Source organism: Semicossyphus pulcher, unplaced genomic scaffold, assembly GCF_022749685.1.
Source record: "Semicossyphus pulcher isolate SPU_LCO1_2020_fin unplaced genomic scaffold, fSemPul1.0.p SCAF_16, whole genome shotgun sequence".
NCBI lineage: Eukaryota > Metazoa > Chordata > Actinopteri > Labriformes > Labridae > Semicossyphus > Semicossyphus pulcher.
Genome location: NW_027211670.1, coordinates 17,372,707 through 17,398,323, shown reverse-complemented (window position 1 = coordinate 17,398,323; position 25,617 = coordinate 17,372,707). Strand labels below are relative to the sequence as shown.

Here is a 25,617-nt window from a genome sequence, read left to right as displayed (position 1 = left end):
GGACCTACTCCATCGTACATTTGTACACTATTTGCACAGCACCAAAGGTATGTTAGATAGCCATGGTTAGCGACAGGCTGGTGTACACAGTGGAGAATTTAGCACCTAAAGGACCAGATGTTTCCCTCAGGAAGTGGTGGAGATCAAAAATGGAGCAAAAAGAAAATTGATTATTGGACCTCATTCGTTGCGCCAGGCAAGTTTTATATGTTTCTCATATGTTGCCTTTATTTGAGGGTATTTGAAAACTATTACAATTCTACAGTGACAACAATTAATATTCACCTCGATGGCTTATTCGACTTTTAAGAGCCTGACGATTAATTTAGAGACTGAACTGACATCGATTAAAACCAGCGTGTTGAAAAATACAACCCAAACTATAAAAGTGAACATAATTACTTGCAGTTAAAGATTTAAAACTTGGAAACAAACTTCCTCAGCCTGTAACTTTTGACCTCACTTTTCTACATTTATTTGGCTTAACAGCTGAGGCGGTGCTCCCTAAACCAGCTGGTGAAGTGAGGAATGCTGGGCTCCAGTGGTAGTTCTGGGGACTCTGTGAGGAGGAGGCGGAGGGGGGGGGGGGGGGTCGACCTTTTTGCAGTCAGACGACTCACCTCCATCATGCATTCCTTCTCTACTCCTGCCTTACAGCAACAATAGCTTCACCATCTGGTGGAAAACTCTCACTATAATCACTCATTCACTCAGCTTGTAGCGGATGCATGGGCCTTTAAATTTCACTCTGCAGGCTTTTTGACCTTCAGGACACTTTAAAGTAATAAGATTTTAATTTAAATAAATGTCTGTTAAGGCGCCCGATCAGACAGAGCCCGTTTTAGCAGCTGGGGACGGCTTTTTTGTCATTGTTTTCAATGAGAGGGATGCTTTTCGTGCGCTGCCTTTGTGTTGCAGAGTACCTTGCTCTGAGCGCCTCGAGTTGAAAAATCTTCAACTCAAAGCAGAAAAGAGCCCGACGTCATTGCCGTTTTTTCTCATTGTCCAATCGGATGAAAGGAGAGGCGGGCCTTCTGTCAGTTTACAATATAACGGTTAGGTTAACGACAGCTAATAATTCGGTGGTTGCCTTGACAACAGTTAAAAAAAAGCTGCTCTTTTTTAAACATAGGCTTCAACAAAAAAGGCAGTGCGGTGCGTCTCGCAGCCCGCAAAATGCGCTCTGTCTGATCAGGCCCTAAGTCACCATCTATCCCCAAATGAGGTAACACAATGGTGATTGAGCCTATGGCCCACTGATGAAAGCCTTTGCATTTGCAGTATTACAGACTGGGCGTCTGGTGCGACTTCGCTGTGATCTTTGCGACTATAACTTTAAGTCGTCGTCACGTTTCCAGGCTGCATCGTGTTTATATTTATATTTACAGGCTTCATTCTTCTATAATGTGATGCAGCTGTTTGTTATTTGCATCCTGCAACAGCAAACAACAACTCTCAGAATAAATAGAAATGAACTGAAATATTTTATTTTTCACTTTCCCTGCTTTTATCTGTATTTTGTAAAACAATGTTGAATCCATTAAAATGAAGGGAAACAGTTAACAGCAGTGTTCACTTGTGAATAATGTTGCTTATTAAAGTTAGCTATTATTTAAAATCCGCCTCTGCCTGTTACTTGATTAAAATAAATTCCCATCACCTCCGTCAGAGATCATTTATCAGTTTGCAGAACATTGAAACTTTTAATTGACTTCCTCTCAAAAAAATCAAGCGCTTCATTTTTGACGAAAAGCTGCTGAGAAAATAATTGGTCCATTCTTCTAATAACCCTCCAGCATTTGTGAGTTTTCATACAGATCCAGATGCACATTAAAAATAACTGAACAAATTTCTGCTTTTGACATCATCTCTGAGAAGTCTTTTTTATTGCCTCTGTGCTGTTTGTCTCCCATGACAGCGAGTCGACTCTCAGGTTAGGCAGCTGCATGTCATCCACTCTTCCTGTTTCCGTCTCTAACAACAGTCCTCTCTCTCCAATAAAGGCTTAAAAGGCCAATTACATGAAAGGAGAAGTTCGGTATTTTTAAACCTGGGCCCTATTTTAACAAATTTGTGTGTGTCGAAATGACTCATAAGAACAAAAACTTTTGGAAACAGTCCAGTAGATGTCCTCTGCCAGCGGCCACGATACAGCTGCAATGGCTGCAACATAATACACTGGGGCAACTGTGCCTGATCACTCAGACTCAGATTGTTACTCCAGGTGTCTGACAACATTACGGAAATGATCCCTACAAAGATCGTCCTTTTTTTAAAGAGAAAGATCATTTTTATGTAACGAGAAACAAGTACGACGTACTTTGATCGGGCGCAGGGGATTATGTTGCAGCCATTGCGGGCGTATCGTGGCTGCCGGCGGAGGACATCTACTGGACCGATTTTGTTCCTATGAGTAATTTTGAATTTGAATCGAATTTGTATAAATCAGGCCCAGGTTTCAAAATACCAAACTCAGGCTGAATAGATTTATAATTGTAAGGAGAGTATTTTGACTACAGATACAGAGCCTTTGAAAATATCCAGAGTTTGTTGGCCTTTAGGGCCAGTGTCCACTAACAGCGTTTTTTTGCGCTGGCAGCGATCTCAATTTCAGAGCGCTTCGTCACAGTGCTTTCTGTTGCTAGGTTTCATAAGTTGTCTGGCGGTACTTCCGCTTCCTATGATAGTGACCGTTAAGTGTGTCAGAAGTCCCGCCCCTTCTTGATTTTGATTGGTCAGTGAGGGAGAAGTGAGATTGAAGAGCGCGGTGGTGTTCTAAAAGTTAAACTGTTTTCAACTGAGAGCGCTGTAACAAAAAACAGGTGACGTGGAGGGTGTTTTTGCGCTTAAGATGCTGAACTGTATTGGTTTTGTAAAGAAAGTAGGCTCAAAAAGTGCTGTTAGTGGACACAGGCCCTTAATCCCAACAAATTCCTCCTGTGTATCCTGATATATCTTTATGTTACATTTGACAGACATATATCACTCATAAGTAGCTTAAATAGAATAAAGGCATATACACCCGTTCATTCTTTAAAACAGTGTCGTCTTTATGTTTTACAGTTGCAGATTTCGGGATCGCAAGCCTCCCTTCGTCTCTGGATCTGGTGGAACATAAGCTGTCCGAGTCGGAGCGCAAGAGGAGGCACGCCAAGAAGGACGACTACAACATCGAGGTGCTGCTGGCTGTGGACGACTCGGTGGTGCGCTTCCACGGCAAGGAGCACGTGCAGAATTACGTTCTCACGCTCATGAACATCGTAAGTTTTCACTGGTGTTTGGATAAAATGCTCATAAAAGTTCTCACAACCTGCTGCTTTTTTAATGAAAATATCATGAAATATCAACATTAATGTGTACGATGGCAAGTTAGCGCCACTGAAAAAAAAAAAAAAAAAAAATGGTGGAAGGGGAGAATTTGCCAAATTTATAGATTATCAAGTCACAAATTTGGAAGAATAAACTAGCAAATTTTAAGTCATAAACTGGTGACTAACAAAGACGATTTATGTGCAAATTTGTTACTTTATTTTTGCTAGTTATTTTCCCACAAATTTCAATTTTTTTCCCCACTTTAATCTCGGAATTTTCAAGGTTTTTTAAAAAAAATGTTTGTTCACTGTTTGGTCTATAATTAATCTTAAAATTGTGTTTAAAGCGATAATCTCAAATATCTCAGTTTTGTTCTCTTTGGCGGCACCTATGGCAATAAGCGGTAATTGCGGGAGCACACTTCCCAGATATCCAGACAGTGTCGCATGTGTGACATCCACGGTTGGCTCCGGTTGTAAAGCTGACGGTCGCTTTCCTTTTTAGACTGTTTGCCTTCATCTGAGCATCAAATTTTTCTTTTTCTTTGTATTTCCACTCATCTTTGAAGTTGTATCTGTAGTCATCAATCTTTTCTTTGTTTGTTCAGCCATAGTAGATTACTGTTTACTCGCAACACTTGCAGAGACCGGAAAAAGCAGCCGCTTAGCTCCGCTTACCCTCTCTGGCAGACCAACCACTGCTGGCTGATGGAAAACGCGTCACTAACTGGGCGCCACTTGTGATTTTGTCCGTGAAAAGCGCACCAGGCGAGATTCGAAATTATCACTTTAAATGTCAACAGATAGTTAAAAACACCCACCATAGTGTGCTAAAGTCAAAGGAGAAGTGTAAAGATAGCTTGTTGGCTGGTAAAATTAGCATTTTTTTCTACCATGAAGCTTTTCCCCCCCGTGCACTCACACATAAAAGACCTTGCCACACTTCTCCCCAGTGCCCCACTGTCTCTAGCTGTTTATGGATTCATTGTTTTGTCCGTAAAATATCAAAAAAATTGTGTTTTAGTTGTCAGTTTATTGTGAAAAATACAAGTGACACTTGCTCTCTGATCTTTCCTGGTTTTATCTTCCTGTCGAGCTCTTTTCCCCCTCTCGTCCACTCTCATAATAGACCTTTCCACACTTGTCCCCAGGCCCGCACTGTCTCTGGCTGTTTATGGATTACCAGATGAGAGGAGGGGGGAAAAAAAGAAACTCTCAGCTAATTCATTACGGGTTCCACCAGCTCCTACCACCATAATCTGCTTACTGGACCCAAATCCCCCAAGTCAGATTTTCACAGGGTGCTGGTTTCACTCTGTAACAGTTACCATTTGGACCCAGCATGGTGGTCTGATTAGCTGCGCTAGACCAATTAGAAAGTTGAGTGAGAGCAGCGCGGGGTCGGCGTGGAAACGGGGGCCAGGAGTCCGCTCGCGCTGCCAAACTCTTCTTACATGGAATGAAGTGTTTATTTAATTAGGATATTATATTTACAATCCGTTCCCAAATGTCTTGGGCTGAGAGAAATGTCTGATTTGTAATGACTCTGGCTGATTTTGCTGCGAGTGAGAGGCCCGCGAGTAATTGTCAGCCCTCGGTGTCTGGGACTCTCTAATAAGCACTTATGAGTTTGTCAGATCAGGCGGGAGAGGAGAGTTTAGCGACGCCTTTAGGGAGGAAATTGCCTGATCTTTAAAGTGAAATAAAGTTCTTAGTAGTCAGTGTGAGTACAATCGGACAAGAGAAATGTGCAGCCTGCAGAAAGAGAGGCCGAGTTTACACAAACGAGGGTCTTAAGTGTTTAGTTCCACGAGTAAGCCACAGGCTTGCTGTGTCTGAAAGCGCTCTGCCCACTCAAATCCCTCTGAATCCCTGCTCCGCGGCTGCAGAATGTGTAGTACCACCTGGAGAAACTCTCCCTGAGGGATTGATTACTGGACATCCTGTCTGCGTGAAGCCAAGGTGACTGCTGCGCTGCCGGCCGCACAATGGCCGTGTTGTTAGAGCGGGGAGGTTTTTTTTTGTCCACGTCGATGTGATGCCGTACACAATCCAGAGACACCTAGCGCCTGCAGCCCACAGCTGCTACTCTCATTCTGCAGCCACAACAGTCCCATTCCAGTGCTGCGTGTGTGTGTGTGTGTGTGTGTGCTCCTGGCTTTATAATTACCCCAGCCTACGTGGGGTTAACCCGTCCCTCAGCAGGACCTGAGCAAAACCTTTAATAAAGAGGTTAAAAAGCACGGACCTGAGCGCTGTCAGGTGAAATATGTCACTTCAGCGCTCACAAAAGTCGTCATGGAACTTTTATTACGCCATTTTTTGATGCTGTCCTCATTCTTCAGCAGCTCCTCTGAGCCAGGTCCAACATAAGCACACGTATATAGGTCAGTATAGACCGGGCGAGGAATTTGAGCTCGTAACAAATCTGGGAGAATTCAGGGTCACTCCAGTGCTCTTTGCAGCATTTATTGACCTGAATAGGCTTCTGTGAATGGAATATTTGCTCAAACGCCGTGGGTGTGACCCGCCGTCCCCGAGCAAATTTGGACAGAAGCCAAGATCGCCTTCCTTCATTGACAGAGCTTTTGTTCTGCGCGGTCATAATTTCTACCTCGAGAAAGCTCAGTGACACACTCACACACTTGTTGGCGTTTGAGCAAAGAGAAGCACTGTTACTGTGTTTACCTGAACCTTCTGGATGTGTTCGTCTTTTATGAGCCTGCACAGGTCACGGCCTGATAGCGGAAAGAGGAGTCACAAAGAGCACCATGACATTAAACTTGTAAAACATAAAATGTAGCTGCTGCTTTGACAGAGAAAACGAGTAAATGCTTTCTTTCCTCTTATCATCATCCTGGCTGCAGCTAACATAGGACTGTTTTCAGGAAGACAAGCAACACTTGCAGAACTAGCAGCAGCAGCAGCGTCAGACTCCACCTCGGGGCTCTTCTGATTTATCGGTGTCCAGCGACACCAATTAATCGATGACTTCTGGTGCAGCTGTGCTGCGGTGCTGTTAATCACAGTCTGAAAGAGAGGGACAAAGAGTCACGGTCGGTTTTATTTTCAGCATTGTCAAACACAAAAACTACACTTTCACAGTTTTTTGGAGCTCAAACAAAAGTTTCTCTTTTATCCCACCAGCAAAATCAAAGTGCTTCAAAAGTGTGCGTAATCTTCGTCGTCCCTCTTACTTTTGCAAGCATGATCCTCCTAAAAATCCTTTTAAGATCTGAGTGTTGTTGCTGCAGACTTCACGATTAAAAGACCACACGTGAAAGAAATGATAACCGTCTCAAACCGTCTCTGAACCCTGAGGTGTAACGCAGGCAGGGCTGTGGAGAGAGAGAGAAGCTGCCTGTGTTGCACAGAAGCTGAGCTGCTAAAGTGAGTGAGGATAAATTGTAAAAGGCAATTTTTAATGAGGTGAAAAACAGACAAAGACTGACTTCACAAAATGACTTCCCAGCGTGAGTCTGTGGCAACACTTTCACGTCTAATTGAAGCTGTTTAGAAAACAGAGCTGCTGAGCCTCTGAACCTCTAATATCTATTCTTTCATGTTAGCCTCGGTGTTATTGAACGTAAAAACACAGGATGACCCTGGATTATGTAAAGACCCAACAGGTTTATGGTGTCAGTTTTAATTCAATCATTTTGTGTCCTTTTGGCACAGCTCTACGTACTACAGTACCCGTTAGCCTTGGCTGCTTTTGGTATAAAGTAGAAGCTGTTCACCCAGAGTGCTGAAGTGAAATGTTTCAAGCAGTTGGCTGTGTTTTTACTCTTCTCAACTGTTACAAACATTAGCCCAGTGTGTTTCAGTATCTTTTTATACTGTGTAATTGGATGTTTCTTGGGACTTGTAGACACGTTTCTCCCAATCTCGGATCCCATCGGCTTTAGTCTGACAACAATACAGCCTCTGCTGACAACGGTGAACATGCCGGGCGCGTAGCCGGCGGTTAGCGATAAACGAGTTCCTGTCGAGACATCCTTTTCCACGTGCGGCATTGTTCACAGAAAGAAACTGTTTTTCTTGTGATTTACTGTAACGGGTCAGATCCATCCTTTGTGATGCATTCGAGGAAGTCGGGAAATCTTAACGCTGAACGGCTTTAGTGACACAGCGTCAAGTTGAATTTTAGATCTCGAGCAGACTCTTAGCTGTTAGCATGCAGATGTTCTGCCTGCTTTTGCTCTCAGCACGGACTGTTTTTCTTACATGTGCCGCAGCCTGCTGATACGTGATTCTGGTCAATATTACTCGGACTCTAAGCGTAGCACAAATGGAAGCCGGGACACTTGCCGTCCCTAAAATCCACGTGATTCTACATTTCCATGTAGAATCTGTAAATAGAGATTGCATCCCCAGTAACAAGCCATTACCTTGTTTTTCTTTTCATGTCATGTCCATTCAAGCCGTGAAAGTGCTTCATCTTTTAATATGCAACATTGCCTCTGTGAAATTTATTAGGAGAACACTCGTTCTACTTTGCAGCTCTAAGTGAAAAAAGGTAATGCATTATTTGTGCACTGACCCTTTTATAGTACTTTAAACTAGGAGATTGCAGGACTAGCGAAAGTAGATGAAGGGAATAATTTTGCACAAGTTACAAAGATAAATTCTGCACAGATGTTGCAGCACAACATTTAAAGTTGAATTTATGAGTGGGTCACAAGCGGTGTCAACCCACGTGCCCTAAAGTGGCCGTTGTGGAACATGTGTTTCCTCTCAGCAACAAGTTCAGAAGTCACGTGCAGAAATGTGAGGTCGCTTTGTGAAGCTGAATGTCTCCATGTTTACCAAACCAGAGACACCCGGTTTGTTTGCCGTGTTTATTACAACCCACAACCAACATGTCAGAAGTAAATGACTGTATGATTTACTGAAAAGGGAGCCCATATTTTCCTTATTTGTTTATTTCAATTGACTTTATAGAATCCCAGAGGTGTGCGGACATGTAGCAAACATTTGATGTAAATAAAACATGGTGAAATTAGACTTGCATGGGTCGGCTTTGGGTTAAATCTCTACATACCGCTGCATTATTATAAAGCCAGTGGATATATTTCAGGGTCAGGCTTCTTTGCTGTTGCATAACAACACACCTTTAATTGGATGCTTTCCAGTGCCTTAACAATGTATTTCATCATTTTTCAAAGCTTGTTATAAGATGAAAAAAACCTGATGTGTAGCGAGCCACTGCTGGATCTTGACCCTGGGAAATAAAATGAGTGAAAGCAACAAACAAGGAGTGTTTGTCTTTTCGTTATCAGAGCAGTTTCAAACACTGTGCTTCAGATTGAATTAGAGAATGAGGCGAAATGAGGACCTTTTATTTCCCAGCAGCACAAACAACTTCAAGTACTATTTACCTTCTCTTACACACAAGTAAAAGTGCCCCCCCCCCGCATGTAAATACCCTCGGTTTAAAGCATCACCAAGTTTTCAGGGGCGGAAAACACAAGTACGCCGAGTGCAGTTAATCGGCGTATACCTGAGAACAAAGCTCCACTTTTCTTCTCCAGTAGGGCCCACACACTTATATAGCTAGGGCAGCCATAATAAGCATCATCAGTCGTTTTCAGCACTTACTTCCTATTTAACAACCGTTTATTACTCAGAGCTGTGTCCTTGGAAACTTCAGAAACTACCACTGAACCCAAAGACCCCTGAATTTGTGTCATAAAGGTTTGTTTGCAGATCAGTGAGAGACTCTGTTCATCTCCTTTCAGGTCGATGAAATCTACCACGACGAATCTTTGGGGACCAACATCAACATCGTCCTTGTGCGCATGATAATGGTCGGGTACAGGCAGGTGAGCGATGTCACTGATTGTCAATTTCTGTGCTGCAAATGTATATTTTCAAACCTCATTCAAAGCAGAGACATCTTGTTAAAGACTGGGTTTAAAATGAGACATGTTTTCATTTAAATGGATCTCTGTTTTTTTCCCTGTTGAATCAGAACACCGGTGATTTAAACCTACGCACATTATATTACTGGTTTTACTGCTCACAGGAAGAGATGGAGGATAATTTATGTTTAGTTTGGACTGAAAATGAAAGAGAACTGAGCTCGACCCCGTCACTGACTCAACAAATTTAAAAGCTTCTTTTTACAGACGCTAAACTTTTAGAGCTAAATATCTGATAGGTTTCCACAGCGCTGCATCTCGCCAAATAAAGGTTCAAATGTTGAGAGCACAATGTATCATAATAAATCAATAACTCGCTTATAAGATAAGAAAAGACTTATATCGCACATTAAACATGAGGTATTTCTAACTTTAAAGGGGGGTATTATGCTAATTTCAAGCTATGTATTTCACTATGTGACACCTGTGTAGTAGCTTAGAGTAATTTACAGTTAAAAAAACTCACGTTTCTCACACTGGTGCTCTGTGCAGGCCCTCAAACAGCCTCTGCCTGAAACCACTCAGCCAGCTCTGTCCCTTTAAGAAACCCCGCCCCTACAAGCCCGCTTTCTTCTGATTGGCCAGCTCTCTGAAGCCTGCGTGACGTCACAAAGTGCAGAAACTGTGTAGAAAAAACTGTGTGAAACCTGGCGTTGACAGCAGCCTGCAGACTGAGCTGAGAAGCCTTGGGGATTACTCTAACATACTTTCACCTACAGATTTGAAACTTCACCCACGTTTAGTCTGGACATCCAACATTGTAACATTATATATATGTCTTAAAATGTGAAACAGCATAATACCCCCTCTTTAAAGGAAAAGTTATGACAATGACTGAGACCGTTGGAAAGAGCCAGGCTAGCTGTATTCACCCGTGTCCAGTGTTTATGCTAAGCTAGGCTAACAACATACTGTACAGACATAGGAGTGGTATTGTTCTTCTCATGTGCCAAGTGTCAATCAATTCCTGTCGTTTAGTTGCATTTAAGTAACCGGATTACAGCCCACTTTCTGCAGTAATCTAATTTATGTAATGTATGTTACAAACCTGGTTTGTTTAAGAGGAATAGGGGATTAATTTAACCTTACCTAGACCTCTGGAGAAGACGGGGTCTGGCCTTGTATGCATGTAATTGGTTTCTTAAGAGCTTTTATAATGTAAGCCCGTGCAGGAGAAGGACAGGTAAAGCATCACTTTAAAAGCAGAGCGGCTGAATGGGAGAAAGTTTTAAATGCATGCCTCCCCATGTTCACAATGATTAAAGCTTGGACTAAAACTATCACACAGTCCTGTGTAAGTTTAAATAAACTGGTTTTGACGACTGAAACCAGCTCAATATTTGTACATCTATCGTGTATTGTAAAACACAGCAAGACAGGGGAGTGGGCGCAAAGATTAAGTAACAAAAAGGCAAAAACATGACACTTATGGTAAATTAGGAAGCCAGAGGAGGACACTAAGAGATCAGGCAAACAATTCAGAAGGAAAATAAAAAGTCAGACGTCCAGGAGAGTGAAAGAAAATTGGAGATAAAAACAGATGAAAGCAAAAACGCTTGGAATGAAGACAAACTGGCGCTGAGACAGGGAAGGTGGAAGTAATCAGGCACAGGTGTAACTAATCAGCCACAGGTGATGCCAATCAGGGAGAAGCACACAATCGCACAGGTGGAGGAACACACAAAGGCAGGAAGTAGAGCTTAAGGCAAGGAATAGGTGAGTGACAAAATTAAACAGGAAATGAGGAACACGCTGACACATTACATCCTATAGAGGCTGATGTTTGCTTTCAGCCCTTAAACACGCAATAACTCTGGGTGAGCTCACGTTTCCAATCCATTAGCAGCGTGTGATTTGCTCATGCCGTGTGCTGCATTCGTTGTTTGGATGACAGCAGCAATAATGTCACGAAAAGTCAAAGACGATGCTTAAAAAAACACTGAACAAGTTGTTCAACAATGCACACTGTGCCTTGGGACTCTTGGGATGTTCTAGTGTGTTTATGCAACAGACAAATCATGCATACACAGTACAGAGCACAGACCCTCAGTGCTTTTAATAATGTTGTATGTAGAAGTATGTAGAAGGAGATGCTGCTTCCTGTAATAACTGGATTACATAAGAGCTCTAAAATAACATGTTTTAATGTCTTGATACCTGTGCACGTAGAGAGCAAGGTGTGAAGAACCCACAGACTAATTAAATCCAACATGTATTAACCCTTTCCCCTCCTATGTATTAATGATGTGTCCCTTGTTTGTTTCAGCTCATTAGTGCAATTAATTAAGTGTTGTTTAAGATGAAAGTGAACCTGATGACAACTTATTTACGTTGCTGTGATAAATTAAAGCATTATAACTTGCACAAAGCGTATTAACTGATGTATGAGCCTGTCAAAGACGGAATAGCCGAGGATGTATTAATCTGCACAAAGCATCTACACCTTGCGTGTTCTATATGTGTGATGCGTGTGTTTTTCTGTGCACGTGTTGCTTATCATAGTCCCCTTTTACAAATTGGTTTCCAACAGGTTGCAAAACATATCGTAAACAATTATAAGATTATAAATGTCATGTAAACATGCATAATGACAGACAGCGGTGGATGTGCATGTCCATCTCTCGCTAAGCGCCTGGCAATCTACATAACCGCCTGATGTTGCCTGGAAACCGGGCCTTTTGCATTTGGTTTTTCCCTGTCCAGTTGCCAAAGCAGCTGTTTACACAGCACCAATTAGATGAGCTCAAACATGTTCAATGTGTCACCAGCACACAGGGCGGAGAAGAAAGACTAAATATTTTGCTAATTCCTCCACTCGCTGTTATTTCCCCCTGGCTTCAGGAGCTCTGTGTGTGAGCGGTGTTGTCAGTCACCAAACTGTCTCATCACAGGCTCAGTTTTGTGGTGTGCTTTTTTCTTAACACGCAAGACAAAACAGGAGAATGCTTACCTTTTCCACTAGATATTCATCATGCCCTTACAGTTTCCAGCAACAGCTTCCACTCTGCGGTCATGATTCAGTAGAGAGGCTGCAGACACACACACGGCAAGTTTTTATGTTCACAATGCAAATGTGGCTCTGGTGGAGACGCTTTGAGCAGCAAAGGGGAAACAAAATCTGCTCCCTGTCTCTTTCAGGAATGTATTTTTGTATATATTTATGAATATATTTCCAGTGAGGGAGAGTCAAGCTAAAATAGTGACATTATTTTAATATAATGCCTATGAGCAGCATCACAATATAATTTTGGCATTCAAGCTTCCAAAGAGTTTAAAGACTCTATGAATTAAAAGCCATTGATTGGACAAAATCAAGTGATATCCAGGTAAAATACATCTGAGAAAGAGTAATCAAACCGTACTAGCAAAGGATAATGTATAGTGAGCAGGTTGTTATCCAGTCAGGAACCCAGACAGGGTGAGCAGTTCGCGTCGGGGACACTTATTACACAGCTTTTCACTTACGAAATCAAACTAGTTGACACAAAATATGTATAAATTATTTGGAAATGATTTTATTAATTTAAAAAATGATTATCTTTCCGTTTTCCGTTTAAAAATAGTTACAGTCGCACTGCGAGCTGTGTCCATAGCAACGGTTAACTCCGTACCCTTCTTTAATAAGCCAACCTTGCTGTTTTTACTCTCATTAAAATGAGCTAACCGAGCTGTTTTTACTCTCATTAAAACTATCTAACCTAGCTGTTTTTACTCTCATTAAAATGAGTTAACCTAGCTGTTTTTACTCTCATTAAAATGAGTTAACCTTGTTGTTATTATTTACATTAAAATGAGCTAACCTAGCTGTTGTTACTCTCATTAAAACTAGCTAACCTAGCTGTTGTTACTCTCATTAAAACTAGCTAACCTAGCTGTTTTTACTCACATTAAAATGTGCTAACCTAGCTGTTTTTACTCTCATTAAAACTAGCTAACCTAGCTGTTTTTACTCTCATTAAAACTAGCTAACCTAGCTGTTGTTACTCTCATTAAAACTAGCTAACCTAGCTGTTTTTACTCTCATTAAAACTAGCTAACCTAGCTGTTATCACTCACATTAAATTGAGCTAACCTAGCTGTTTTTACTCACATTAAAATGAGCTAACCTAGCTGTTTTTACTCTCATTAAAATGAGCTTACCTTGTTGTTATTATTTACATTAAAATGAGCTAACCTAGCTGTTGTTACTCTCATTAAAACTAGCTAACCTAGCTGTTGTTACTCTCATTAAAACTAACTAACCTAGCTGTTTTTACTCACATTAAAATGTGCTAACCTAGCTGTTTTTACTCTCATTAAAACTAGCTAACCTAGCTGTTGTTACTCTCATTAAAACTAGCTAACCTAGCTGTTTTTACTCTCATTAAAACTAGCTAACCTAGCTGTTATCACTCACATTAAATTGAGCTAACCTAGCTGTTTTTACTCACATTAAAATGAGCTAACCTAGCTGTTTTTACTCTCATTAAAATGAGCTTACCTTGTTGTTATTATTTACATTAAAATGAGCTAACCTAGCTGTTGTTACTCTCATTAAAACTAGCTAACCTAGCTGTTTTTACTCACATTAAAATGTGCTAACCTAGCTGTTTTTACTCTCATTAAAACTAGCTAACCTAGCTGTTGTTACTCTCATTAAAACTAGCTAACCTAGCTGTTGTTACTCTCATTAAAACTAGCTAACCTAGCTGTTGTTACTCTCATTAAAACTAGCTAACCTAGCTGTTATCACTCACATTAAATTGAGCTAACCTAGCTGTTGTTACTCTCATTAAAACTAGCTAACCTAGCTGTTGTTACTCTCATTAAAACTAGCTAACCTAGCTGTTATCACTCACATTAAATTGAGCTAACCTAGCTGTTTTTACTCACATTAAAATGAGCTAACCTAGCTGTTTTAGTCACTAACATTTTCTTTTCCACTCACTGTCTTTAAACACTGCAGTATCCCGTATTGTGTTCCAGTTATGTTCACTTCATGTGCCATCTTCAGTTTTTGCATCTTTTAACCTTTATTGATTCTCTCTGCTGTTTTGTCTCTTTTCTTTTTTCCCCCTGTAAATAAACTGACTTTTTAAATTCTGAAAAATATACTTTTTAAAACATAATTACCACACGTTTTTAAAAACTTATGGAGGCACACGAGTTTTGTTCAAAACCATTCAGTCTCTACAATAATATTTCATGTATAATTGCAAAAGCAAGTGTTCATGAGATTTTCTACAAATAAAAAACTTGTACTCCCGCAGGCTCCTCTTACCCCAGCTTTTATTCTCAGCATGATCCTTTGAACTTGAATAATATGTATGAATTACAGAATGAATTGAATCTCTCTTTATAGCTGTGCAGACTCGCCAAGGGAAATTAGTGTAAAAGGGTCCGTGTGTCACGACTTTATATTGTAGTAAATGCAAATTTCTAGACAAGAGCAGTGCTCTTCAGAAGGTGAATTTAACAGTTTAAGTTAAAGAAAAGCTCCTTCCTGTTCTTTGTTTTTCTGCAGTCTATTAGCCTGATCGAGCGTGGCAACCCATCCCGCAGCCTGGAGCAGGTGTGCCGATGGGCCAACACGCAGCAGCGCCGCGACCCCGACCACGCCGAGTATCACGACCACGCCATCTTCCTCACAAGGCAAGATTTTGGTCCCGCAGGTATGCAAGGTACTGTATTTTTCTCGATCGAGGCCTGTGCAGAGTGAGTGCTGATTTCTGCTTCCATTCACAAAAGGGGTTGGCTTCAAGTCTTGACCAGGTAAGGTCGATTGGAAACTTAAAGTGGACGCTGCAGCTGAGGTCACAAACCCAATTCTTCCAACTGCGACCTCACAGAAAAATAATTGCCGAGTAGCTTTCCAAAACCTTACTGCCTTGACATTGATGCCACCCTGGATATGAACAAATTGAGACTGATATTGTTGAAGGAGTTTTTTGGCATGTAGAGAAAAAACAGAAATGTGTGTAAGTTTGTTATTTTTGTAAAACAAATGCTGTTTTTTTGGATAATTCTCCTAATATCACATGTATGCTATCATAGGAGGAGTTTTGTACCATACATGTTGTGCGAGTTCAGAGTTTGTCTCACGCTGTATTTCTTCTTTTCAGCCCTTCAAACCAAAATTTGAAGTGAGCAGAGCTAAACGCCAGAGACACTCGGTGCTGAACGAACAAACGTCCTCTGTGCCCAAGTTCAATACCTGCGCTTATTTTTAACTTTTAAAGCATAAGTGTCATGTTTAGAGGACGGCCCGGGGCTACCTGCTTTGCTTGTCACACCTCCGGAGGTTGCCATAGCTGCCGTTGTTTTGTGTTCATAACAAGGCCTGGTTTCTATGGCACCTTGCACTGTGTCGGGGTTGGACCCGGAGCTGTGTGTGGAGGGTCACGAGGAGACATCACACTCCCTTGTCAAAGTTTTAAGTGTGAGATGGTGGATTCTACACACAAATACAGATATAAGGCTGTGGGATAAGAGGAAGAAAATCTGTTCTTGTTTGTGGAGAGCTGCAAAGCAAATAGAGGTGAAACAACTGTCGAAATCACACGTGAAGATGGCTTATTTTGAGGGGAAAAGGGTTGCTCAAGTTGTAGCTTGTGGGATATTGGATATGAAATACTTTGAAGTGGGTTGACTTTATATCCAGAGAATAAGCCAAAATTCTGCACAATAAGTTCTATAAAAGTAGGGATGCACGATAAAATCTGCACGGTATCTGCAGAGTATGGCTTGAAAATGACACATCGACATCGGCAGATATGTCGTTTTTCTGCTGATGTTTTCTGCCGATAAAACAACACTTGAATTCTGCCTAAATGCTCGATGACGCCCTAAAAAAGCTTGACGTAATGCTACGACATTAACTCGGCACGAGTGTGCACGCTCACTGCCTGCACAAAGTTATCAACAATACACAAATAAAGATTTTAAAGTCACAGAAACTCGAGCCAATGAATAGAAGTTAAACAACTTTCACAACTCCTAACTAGCTAACAGTTAGCTCACTTTCTCGTCATTTTACCGACTTAACAACATCAAACACGCTGAAAATACACTCGCGGCCAAAGCCGACACTAACGGAGTGTGAGCTAAACATCAGTGCAAAACTAACTAACATATTCATGGATGCACACACGACAAAAAGAGTCCATCAGCGATCACTGCGTAGTTGGTGCAGTGAACAAGTCCGGGCATGTCTCCCTGTTGCGCTTAGAAACGTGGGTGATCAGACACGTGACCTTTTGTACAGCGCCTCTTCTGTCAAGCATGAAGAAGGGTGCGAGATGTCTGCAGTATGGCAGTTTCTGGCCACTACAATAAGAGTAGGCATGATATCAATTCCACTACAGGGGAGACTTGATGTTCTCTGCAATTAGGTGGAAAAAACAAGCGCCTAATATATCGGTATCGAAATCAGCCTCAAGATCGTGCATCCCTATATTAAAGGAATATTTTGGATCAGGTCTGATACATTTAATAATGTATCATATGCATAAAGGGATAGTTTATTTCTTAATCACTATAAGTCAATGCCTTATAAAGGGAGAAAGACCTCAGTACAATCGACAGAGGTTCTATCATATACAAAGGGTAGGGGGCAAAGGTCAGCCCTGTCTAGTCCCTCGTATCATTGCAAAACAGTTGAATTGACTCATGAATTTGCCACTTTCACAAACACATTGTAATTAAATCATCCACAAATGCTTCTGTTTGTGCCACTGGCTCACGCTTCATGTTCAGTGTTTGAGTTTATCAACCAGACGTTAGAGACCACCTCTCTCCTCACTCATGACATCAGCAGTAGAGAAACACAGTTTTTCTTTGCCCCGAGCTGCTGCTGCTGCACCTTTTTCGCTTCAATGTGCAAAGCTCCCACTGGCCTCTTCATGGGAATGCAATCTGCATTCTCCTGAATCCCTTTTATCTGCCTTTCAGATAAAGGGTCACGCTCCACAACTGCTTTCATGTTTCGCTGTTTCACCTGCAGCACTTAATGTGTTAATTTTGTCATTTATGAGTAGAACCACCCGTAGTTTAGCTCAAAGTAGCCTTCATAGAGCACTTTCATCATCACACTGCAGGAGGGAAAAACACTCTGCTATGACTGAAATAACTGCAGATGTTTCTCTTTTTCATCATCACCAAAATAACCTGACTTCATCACCGGCTGTCTGTCTGCTGCATTCTCTGCTTTTTACCTGCATGCCAAAAAGGTCTTCTGATGGTCAGAGAGCATGAAAATGATCTGAAAGCCGCCCAAAAAAAAAAAAGGGGCCGAGCGTGCTTCTGAACCAAACCAAACACGCTAAGCTGAATCGCTGCACACCTCTTGATCGAGTCATGTTTTTAATGTTTGTGCTTTGCTTTTAAGGTATAAAATGTTGGGATGGTTGGCAGACTTCTGCTGGGAAATGATGACAGGCTTTCTAGCTTGCTGTTTACTTTGGGTCTGTCTTTATCTACAATGAGGAGAGGATCAAGATGCAAGCTGTCATGCAGGAGTGCTAAAACTCTTTACAGCTATGCTGTTAATTAATCAAGGTGCTTTATATTGATAAAGTTGTCAGTACTTGAGTCTCAAAGATTTACTTTATAACCACTACATGGCAGCCACCTCAGAGTACAGACTTGGTGCCATCACAGACTGCATTGATGTTCACTAAATATAGTTATATGTTACATCAGGTTTCTTAAGCAATATCACACAAGAGGGAGTGCTGTTGTACTGAATATCAGCACGGCTGTGATTTGGTCATAGGCGTAAGTGCCAAAGAGAATCCCAGCGTGCTGATATTCAGTATAACAGCACGGCCCTCAGTGTGATATTGCTTTTATAGAACACTTCACCAAGTGGCATATATTAGTAAACAATGATAACCATGAACAGATAGTTATTTGTGTTTATCTAATCATTCAATTGGCTTCACCAACTAGTTTTTGTGTGGAACTGGACTCTTGCCAGGCGATAAATAAACACATTGCTGCTCTCTTGCTACTTTGTGTGCATCTACACCCCAGAGCAAACCAGACACTTTGTGTTGTGTACATTTATCTGTATATTTCCATTTATTGCGCAACCACTAAAATCAGTATGTTGACAGTTGCTTGATTGCGTGATTGATTAATCTAGACAGAGATTGATTGAGTGATACACATAGTTAAAAGTCCCAGTGCTGTTATACTCTACATCAGCACTCCTGGAACGCCTCTTGTCCAATCAGAACTATCGGTCAGAACTAACTCTTGTAGTATTTTCTATTTCATTTAGTGAGTCAGAAAAAGCATTTCCCCTCTTTTTCTTTCACCTAAGTGTTTGTCTTGCATATTTGAGGGTGTTAAACGCCACCTACTGCATCAGATAAAAAGATGTACGTACATCTATCAGACATAAAAAGCAATCTTCACAGTCAGCTGCCTCTTTAAAGTGTGCTCCAGATTCGCACTGACAGACAGTTTTGCACTAAGAAAAGGTTGAGATCGTCACAATGTCTGAAATCATATGTAAAGCACTTAAAGTTCATTAAAGTCACATGAAGAGACAATTTTCCACACGGATCATCAGCGAGAATGTCACAACCTTAATCCTGATTCTTGATTATTAGGGCTGTGTGGTCTTTTGTGTTGCCCAGGTTACGCTCCAGTGACAGGGATGTGCCACCCACTGAGGAGCTGCACTCTGAACCACGAGGACGGCTTCTCCTCGGCCTTTGTGGTCGCTCACGAAACCGGCCATGTGTGAGTAAAGACACGACGATGAAAGCAGCAGCGGAGTCTCACGGGCTCTTACTGCATCCAATTAAGGCGATAGTTTTGCACGGTAACTGTAGTCTGTAATTTAGTCAGCAATGTCTTTATGAAACAACAGCATGTGGATGCAGTTACTCAGGCAGACATGATGAGATTATTCAGGACTGTTGTTGGGAAAACAACTGCTTAAATGAATGCTTCTATGAAAGTGTGTAAGTACATAAGCAGCAGCACTAGAATTTACTCTCAGACCTTGTTTACACTGAGACACTTCAGGTTTTCTGACACTATCATAGAAGTCTTAATTAAATGATCATAAAAGTGTTAATTAAATTGCATGTTTTAGCTTGAGGTCATAGTTTGTGGTTCATTGCATTATGTTTAGAGTTATTGCTCATATTCTGCCCCCCTCATGTAAGGTGTGTTGTTCAAAAGGGGAAAAAATAAGCACCTCATCTCAATATAATATAATCCAGTGCAAAATAAACTTTAACTATAACCCCAACAATACATATATCAAGTACACATTTCCCACCAAAGCATAACATTGCGATAGCATAGGTTATTATGGCAGGCTTGTTCTATTGGATTGTATACATTACAACACATGATTATAGTGTGACCACAGGAGACATTCAACATTGATTTAACACTATCATATTAAAATTGAAACATTTGATGATAATAATGGTTAAAAATATTACCACAATGTTTTAAGTATTAGCATGAAGCCAAGTTTATATCAAGGTACAACTATGAAGTACTAAAAGATGTCTTCGAGGCGTGATCATATACTTGTTTTGGCTACTTATTTCTTCAACAGATATTTTTAGGAAAGTTTAAGACAAACTTAAACACTGAGGCATCGAATTACTTAATAAGGGAAATAAAAGGTTTGAAGAAACGCATGTATAGTGTTTAAAATAAATAATTTGAGAAAAAGAAAGTACCCCATTCTTCTTCCTATTATGGACTGCCCTATAGCCTGTATTTTTATGATGCTATTTTATTAAGCTAAGTACTTGGTGGTTTAGTTAGCAGAGTTTAATCACAAAAATCACCCATCCTCAAATCTATATGTAAAGTAATCTTATACATTTTATGAAATATATTTGTTTGTTTTTGTTAAACTTCTGGTAGTTAGCTTAAAATAGGTTTTTTTAAAAAGCTAGCCCCCTTTCGTTACAAAATCCTCCGTTAGCATCTCTAAAGCTAAAGAGACACATCTTCCTGTATAACCACAAATTCTAATTGTTACAGTTTGTTTTTGAGTGGATTGATCAAATCATATACAACTTGTTAATGCTTTTAGCGTGTACTGTTCTTTAGTGTTCCTACTAGACTAACTTTGTCACTTTGGATAGAGGCAGGTTAGCTGCTTTGCTAGCTGCTATGCTTAGCTAAACGGCTGCTGTCTATGGCTTCATCTTGAGGATGTTTTGATGTTCTCATCAACTCTCTGCAACAAAGCTAGAACTTTATTGTTAAACTTTTTCTTCTGAGTGAAGAACATAGTAACTTTCCACCTCTGTTCAGCTTCTGTAGTTCAATATAAGGTTAACTGGCTGCGTCATCTTCGTATATGAACATCTTTAGACCCAATCGTTAGCACATTTCCATCTATACTGGTCCATTTCACACCTCTCTCCCTAATAATGGGGCTGGAAAGGCTTCTGAAGTCTTGTCTGTGAAGTGCTCCCCCCTCCCCCACGCTGTGGAACGAAAAACCGTGCTTACAGAGTTGATTGTCTGTCATGTCGCACAAAAGATCAGAGGAGGAGGTCAGTAACCGCTTCATCTGCTGACAGAGAAGAGGGGGCACACTTCATGCTATGCCAGTTTTTACCATACCCAACAACATCAACACTGTGATGGTGTTTATGGTCGAATGATTTCAGAGTGCCTTATTTTCTGCTCGACCAGGCCGCATTGCTGAATATTTTCAAAGACTTTAAACATTGAAAAATGATAAGCAAGAGATAATGGACATTATATAAGTTCTTGAATAACTCGAGGAGTTACTCGAGGGCATTTGCTAAAGTTATGGAAATCTCTTATCAACATGCAAGACAGAAGATTCCTGATTGAAAATTGTTGGGATATTGTCGTATTTCACAGCTTTTTTCAATAGGCTCAGTACGTGACTGTGAAAGAAGAATACTTTATCTTAGTTGCTTTGTCATCCTAAAACCTTAATCAATATGACTTAGACACTGATCCCGGAGTCAACATTAGAGTTCTTCTTTTTTAAAGTACTTCTGTCACCCTTGGAGGCTATTTAACTCCATCAGCAGAATTACTCAGTATTACTGAATTGCTCTGAGAACTGGAGATTAGACTTTGAAGAGTGCGTCATGCTTCATAAATGTACCTTGCTGTAATTGCGGGCGCCCGCCTTGGAACTGTTGACTGGTCACAGCAGAAATCTTGGGTTAAAAAGAGACCGGACCAGCTGGATACCGTCTGTCTCCTCATGTCTGTGCAGGTGGCCTGTGGGTGCTCGCGTATTCACAGAACATTGCAGGTGAGGCGTAATAAGCTCTTCAAACTCCCAGTAGGTGTGAATAAGTTCCTCCTGTGCCGAGACAGATAATTAAAGGAGCAGTGGAGACAAACACTTGTATACTTGCTTACCCTTTTGCATTCGATCTCATATTAAAGCCATATTTTCTCTCATAAGACAGAGTAGTTGATTTGTGGATATTTGCCAGACTATGAGGACCAGATAAACATAGAATCTGGCATTATTGTGCAGGTCATAGCATTCAGAAGCAAGCAGGGCCGATGCAATGTAGATATAAAGTCTAGTTTCATGCATTTCATGCAGTCAGTGAGGTTACCTATCGGACAACCTTTCATTTTACATGAGTACTTGGCTTCCATAGTAATGTGCACCTAAAAGGCCATAAAATAGTGGCCTGATGTCCTCTTACTCAAGCCTGATGTTCTCTTACTCAAGCCTGATGTCCTCTTACTCAAGCCTGTATCAACCAAGCTTCGCAACAAAACACCATAAAGGGCCTCTTTTTTTATACATAGCTTTTCTTTCATGTGTAATTTAAATAAAAGCTGCAGAAATCAATAAAACTAGTACAAATTTAAAAAAAGGACAAGAAAAAAGTTTCTTTAAAAAGTCCCAAATTTCCCCCCTGGGGATCAATAAAGGATTATCTTATCTTAAAAGAAAAAGGAGAAAGAAATTTACAGTATTTATCACATTAAATATCTCTGCAAGTGAAAGGATAATTTCGATATTTTTCTCTAAATATCTGTGTAAAAGGCTTAAGTTGCTCTATAAATCAAACTTCCCATGTTGTTAGATCCAACTGGAATAAGGCGTAACACTACTGGAGGATACTGAACTTCCTGACCCCCGTACATAATAACATTTCAGTTCACTGTTGGTACAAAGAAAGGACCATAAGGAGCTGACATCCTGCTCATATCCTCTTCCATTAGCTAATGTAACTGTGGGTTTTAAGCATCGAGGATTTGCTTTAATCAGTCTCTTTGAACATCTGAAGCATGTTTCTGGGTTTTCTGGAAGCCACATTAGACAGTGTTTTTACATTATCGAGATAACTTCAGCTTCAATTAGGGTTTGTTAACGTGTACTCTGAACATATATATATTCTTGTGTTCCGTCCATCTCTGAGAACAACCAGCACCTTCTGTTGCTTAGTTTACCATTACTAGGAGAGAGCCTAAAATAATCACATTATCCGTGATACACACTCTCTTTTAGTGTCACATCTCCCACCTTTTAGCTTTACTGTTCGACAACTACTTCATTACATAGATAAGATTGAAACCGCTAGAATGTTTCCATACAGTAAATATGAAGCTACCACAAGCAGCTAGCTATCTTTGCTAAGCACAAGAGCTAGCTTGGTTTCGCCCACAGCTAACAATATGCATCATACAGCTAGGGCTCTCTTTAAGTGTCGTATCTCTTACCTTTTAGCTTTACTGTTCGACAACTACTTCATAGCTTGCTACTTTACTGGTCTCACAGTCAAAGTGTTGACTTTAAAAGTTACATTTGTTTTGGAAAAAAACACTTTTGCAGAGAGTTAGATAAGATTGAAACAACTGTAATGTTTCTATACAGTAAATATGAAGCTACCACAAGCAGCTAGCTATCTTCGCTAAGCACAAAAGCTAGCTTGGTTTCGCCCACAGCTAACAATATGCATCATACAGCTAGGGCTCTCTTTCAGTGTCATATCTCTTACCTTTTAGCTTTACTGTTCGACAACTACTTCATAGCTTGCTACTTTACTGGTCTCACAGAGTCAAAGTGGTGACAGAAAGAATAGTTACATTTTTTTGTGGAAAAAACAACACTTATTTCCTTATTTGCAGAGAGTTATAGAACATTGAAACCACTTCAGTGTTTCTGCTGTAAATATGTTACCACAAGCAGCTAGCTAACTAACAGCTAGCTTGGGTTCGTCCACAGCTAACAATATGCATCCTACAGCACCTCTAAAGCTTGATAATTCACCTTGTGTATCTTGCTTCTTTCATCCATACAAAAATCTGAGTGCAAAACTGTGTTTAAAAGAGGGTTTAACATTTGTAGGGACAAATTGCCGGCAAACAGCAGGGACTTCAGGAAGTTAACTGCTACATACCGTGAAATAGTCTGTTTCATAACCATCCATAAAACAGTGAATTAACACTCAACAAACAAGCTTCGGAGACGTTTGGAAGTAATTTATTACTTTTGAACCGAGCCAGACCAGCTGTTTAATCAAGTTTGTATGCAAAGCTAAGTAAGCCGGCTGCCAGCAGTAGCTTCATAATGGGACTAACTTTGGAAAGAATCTTGAAAGGAATTTCCCAAAATGTCAAACTTTCCTTTGGTTTCCATCGGGGTTTGAACCTGTGGCTTTTTATGACGGGCATGTAAAACCAAAAAATGTATCACACACAGAGTAAACCAATATCGAAATGGGAATCGATACAGATTGGTTTTATAATAAAAGGAACTTCTGTACCATCATTAAGTGAGCAACATTTACAGTGATTAATGAGGTACACGCCCATTAAAGGATTTGCCAAACATTCAGCATTTCTTCAAAGAGAAAGAGAAAAAAACTACTGCTATTATTCGGATGACTCTTTCATGGTAAAACTCTAAAAGCAGGAACAAAACATGATAGCTCAAGATGAGTCACGTCCCACAAGTAGCTGCACAACAGCCTACTTCAGAGTGAAGAGCACTCAACTCTTTTTTCATTAGGAATACACTTTCGCTGTTCTATGTTAATGATTTCACTACACGCATGTTACGACACGAGACAGTTTTAATTAAAGATACAATCATGTGCCAAGAGTGGGATGTAAGATGAGAATGATCCAGTTGACACCAGTAGTGATACTCATGTGAGGATTGGCATCAGTAAAATCATTGTATTCTTTAGTATGAAAATCCTCATCATATAGAGTCTAAATGTATTTTTTATTTACTATTTTTTGGTGTAGTATTTTTAACATCTTTACGACACCTGCTATTAAAAGGCTGGTTTTAAATTTGGTAAAATGTAGCTTGTCAAACTTCTCAATGGATCAGTGTTTATTGTTTTCTTAGCACAAGCAGAAGAAGAACCTTTCAAAATAAAAGACAAAAATAATTGTATGTTTTAGATAAGGACATATGATGAAAGACCGTTTTTATACTATAACACATTTTATCAATACTCTTACCAGCTCGTATTTCTTCTCTTCTCTCTCTCGTATGTTTTTTTATGTCAATGTAGCAACTGGGGAGATGCAAAAGTAGTTTCCTTATGCTCTGCTCTTCAAAACCTACACACGTTTCCTGCAACTCCCGATCAATCGTCCTTTTTCTTTCCCATAAGGCTCGGCATGGAGCACGACGGTCAGGGTAATCGTTGTGCAGATGAGACCAGCATGGGCAGCATCATGGCCCCACTCGTCCAGGCAGCTTTCCACCGCTATCACTGGTCACGTTGCAGCAAGCAGGAGCTCAATCGATACATCCAGTAGGTTCTGCTTCTCCCACTCCATAATTTCTCATTCTCGCTCCGTACAATATTGCTTTTGACAGCTTTTGTAAGATGTAGCTCAGTGTGTTATTAATTTTTGTCCTTATCTTGTCTGTTATCCAGACATCTCACATTTGTGATTCCATTACTCTTATCTTTCTCCTCAGCTCCTATGACTGCCTGCTGGATGATCCCTTTGAGCACAAGTGGCCCAAGCTTCCTGAGCTGCCTGGGATAAATTATTCAATGGACGAGCAGTGCCGCTTTGATTTTGGTGTTGGATATAAGATGTGCACAGCTGTGAGTCCTCCGCAAATCTCAGAAATATTGATTTATTTATCCTGTGGAGTCAGCAAAAATATCCCCTCTTATGTAAGGGATCATGTTCAGGGTGAGACAAGACGTTCACTAATTATTATAAGATGGAAATGTATAACTGGAGCTTTTAATTTCTTTTTTCCTCATTTAGTTTCGAACCTACGACCCCTGTAAGCAACTTTGGTGCAGCCACCCCGACAACCAGTACTTCTGTAAAACCAAAAAAGGTCCTCCAGTAGATGGAACAGAGTGTGCACCAGGAAAGGTGAGAAATGCCTCTGAATGGGCTTTTTTGTATGTGTGCAACAA

At 40.5% G+C, this 25,617-nt stretch overlaps 1 protein-coding gene across 1 annotated transcript in view; it reads left to right on the top strand.

The window, feature by feature from the left end:
• The window catches only part of LOC138593450 (A disintegrin and metalloproteinase with thrombospondin motifs 14), a 55,702-nt gene that overhangs the window by 16,993 nt on the left and 13,092 nt on the right, over positions 1 to 25,617 (top strand). Inside the window, exons 4-10 of the mRNA XM_069664462.1 lie at positions 3,064 to 3,260; positions 9,053 to 9,136; positions 14,739 to 14,895; positions 18,859 to 18,964; positions 24,844 to 24,987; positions 25,158 to 25,290; positions 25,460 to 25,573. Of these exons, the coding sequence (XP_069520563.1) occupies positions 3,064 to 3,260; positions 9,053 to 9,136; positions 14,739 to 14,895; positions 18,859 to 18,964; positions 24,844 to 24,987; positions 25,158 to 25,290; positions 25,460 to 25,573 (935 nt within the window). The remainder of the gene's footprint in view (positions 1 to 3,063; positions 3,261 to 9,052; positions 9,137 to 14,738; positions 14,896 to 18,858; positions 18,965 to 24,843; positions 24,988 to 25,157; positions 25,291 to 25,459; positions 25,574 to 25,617) is intronic.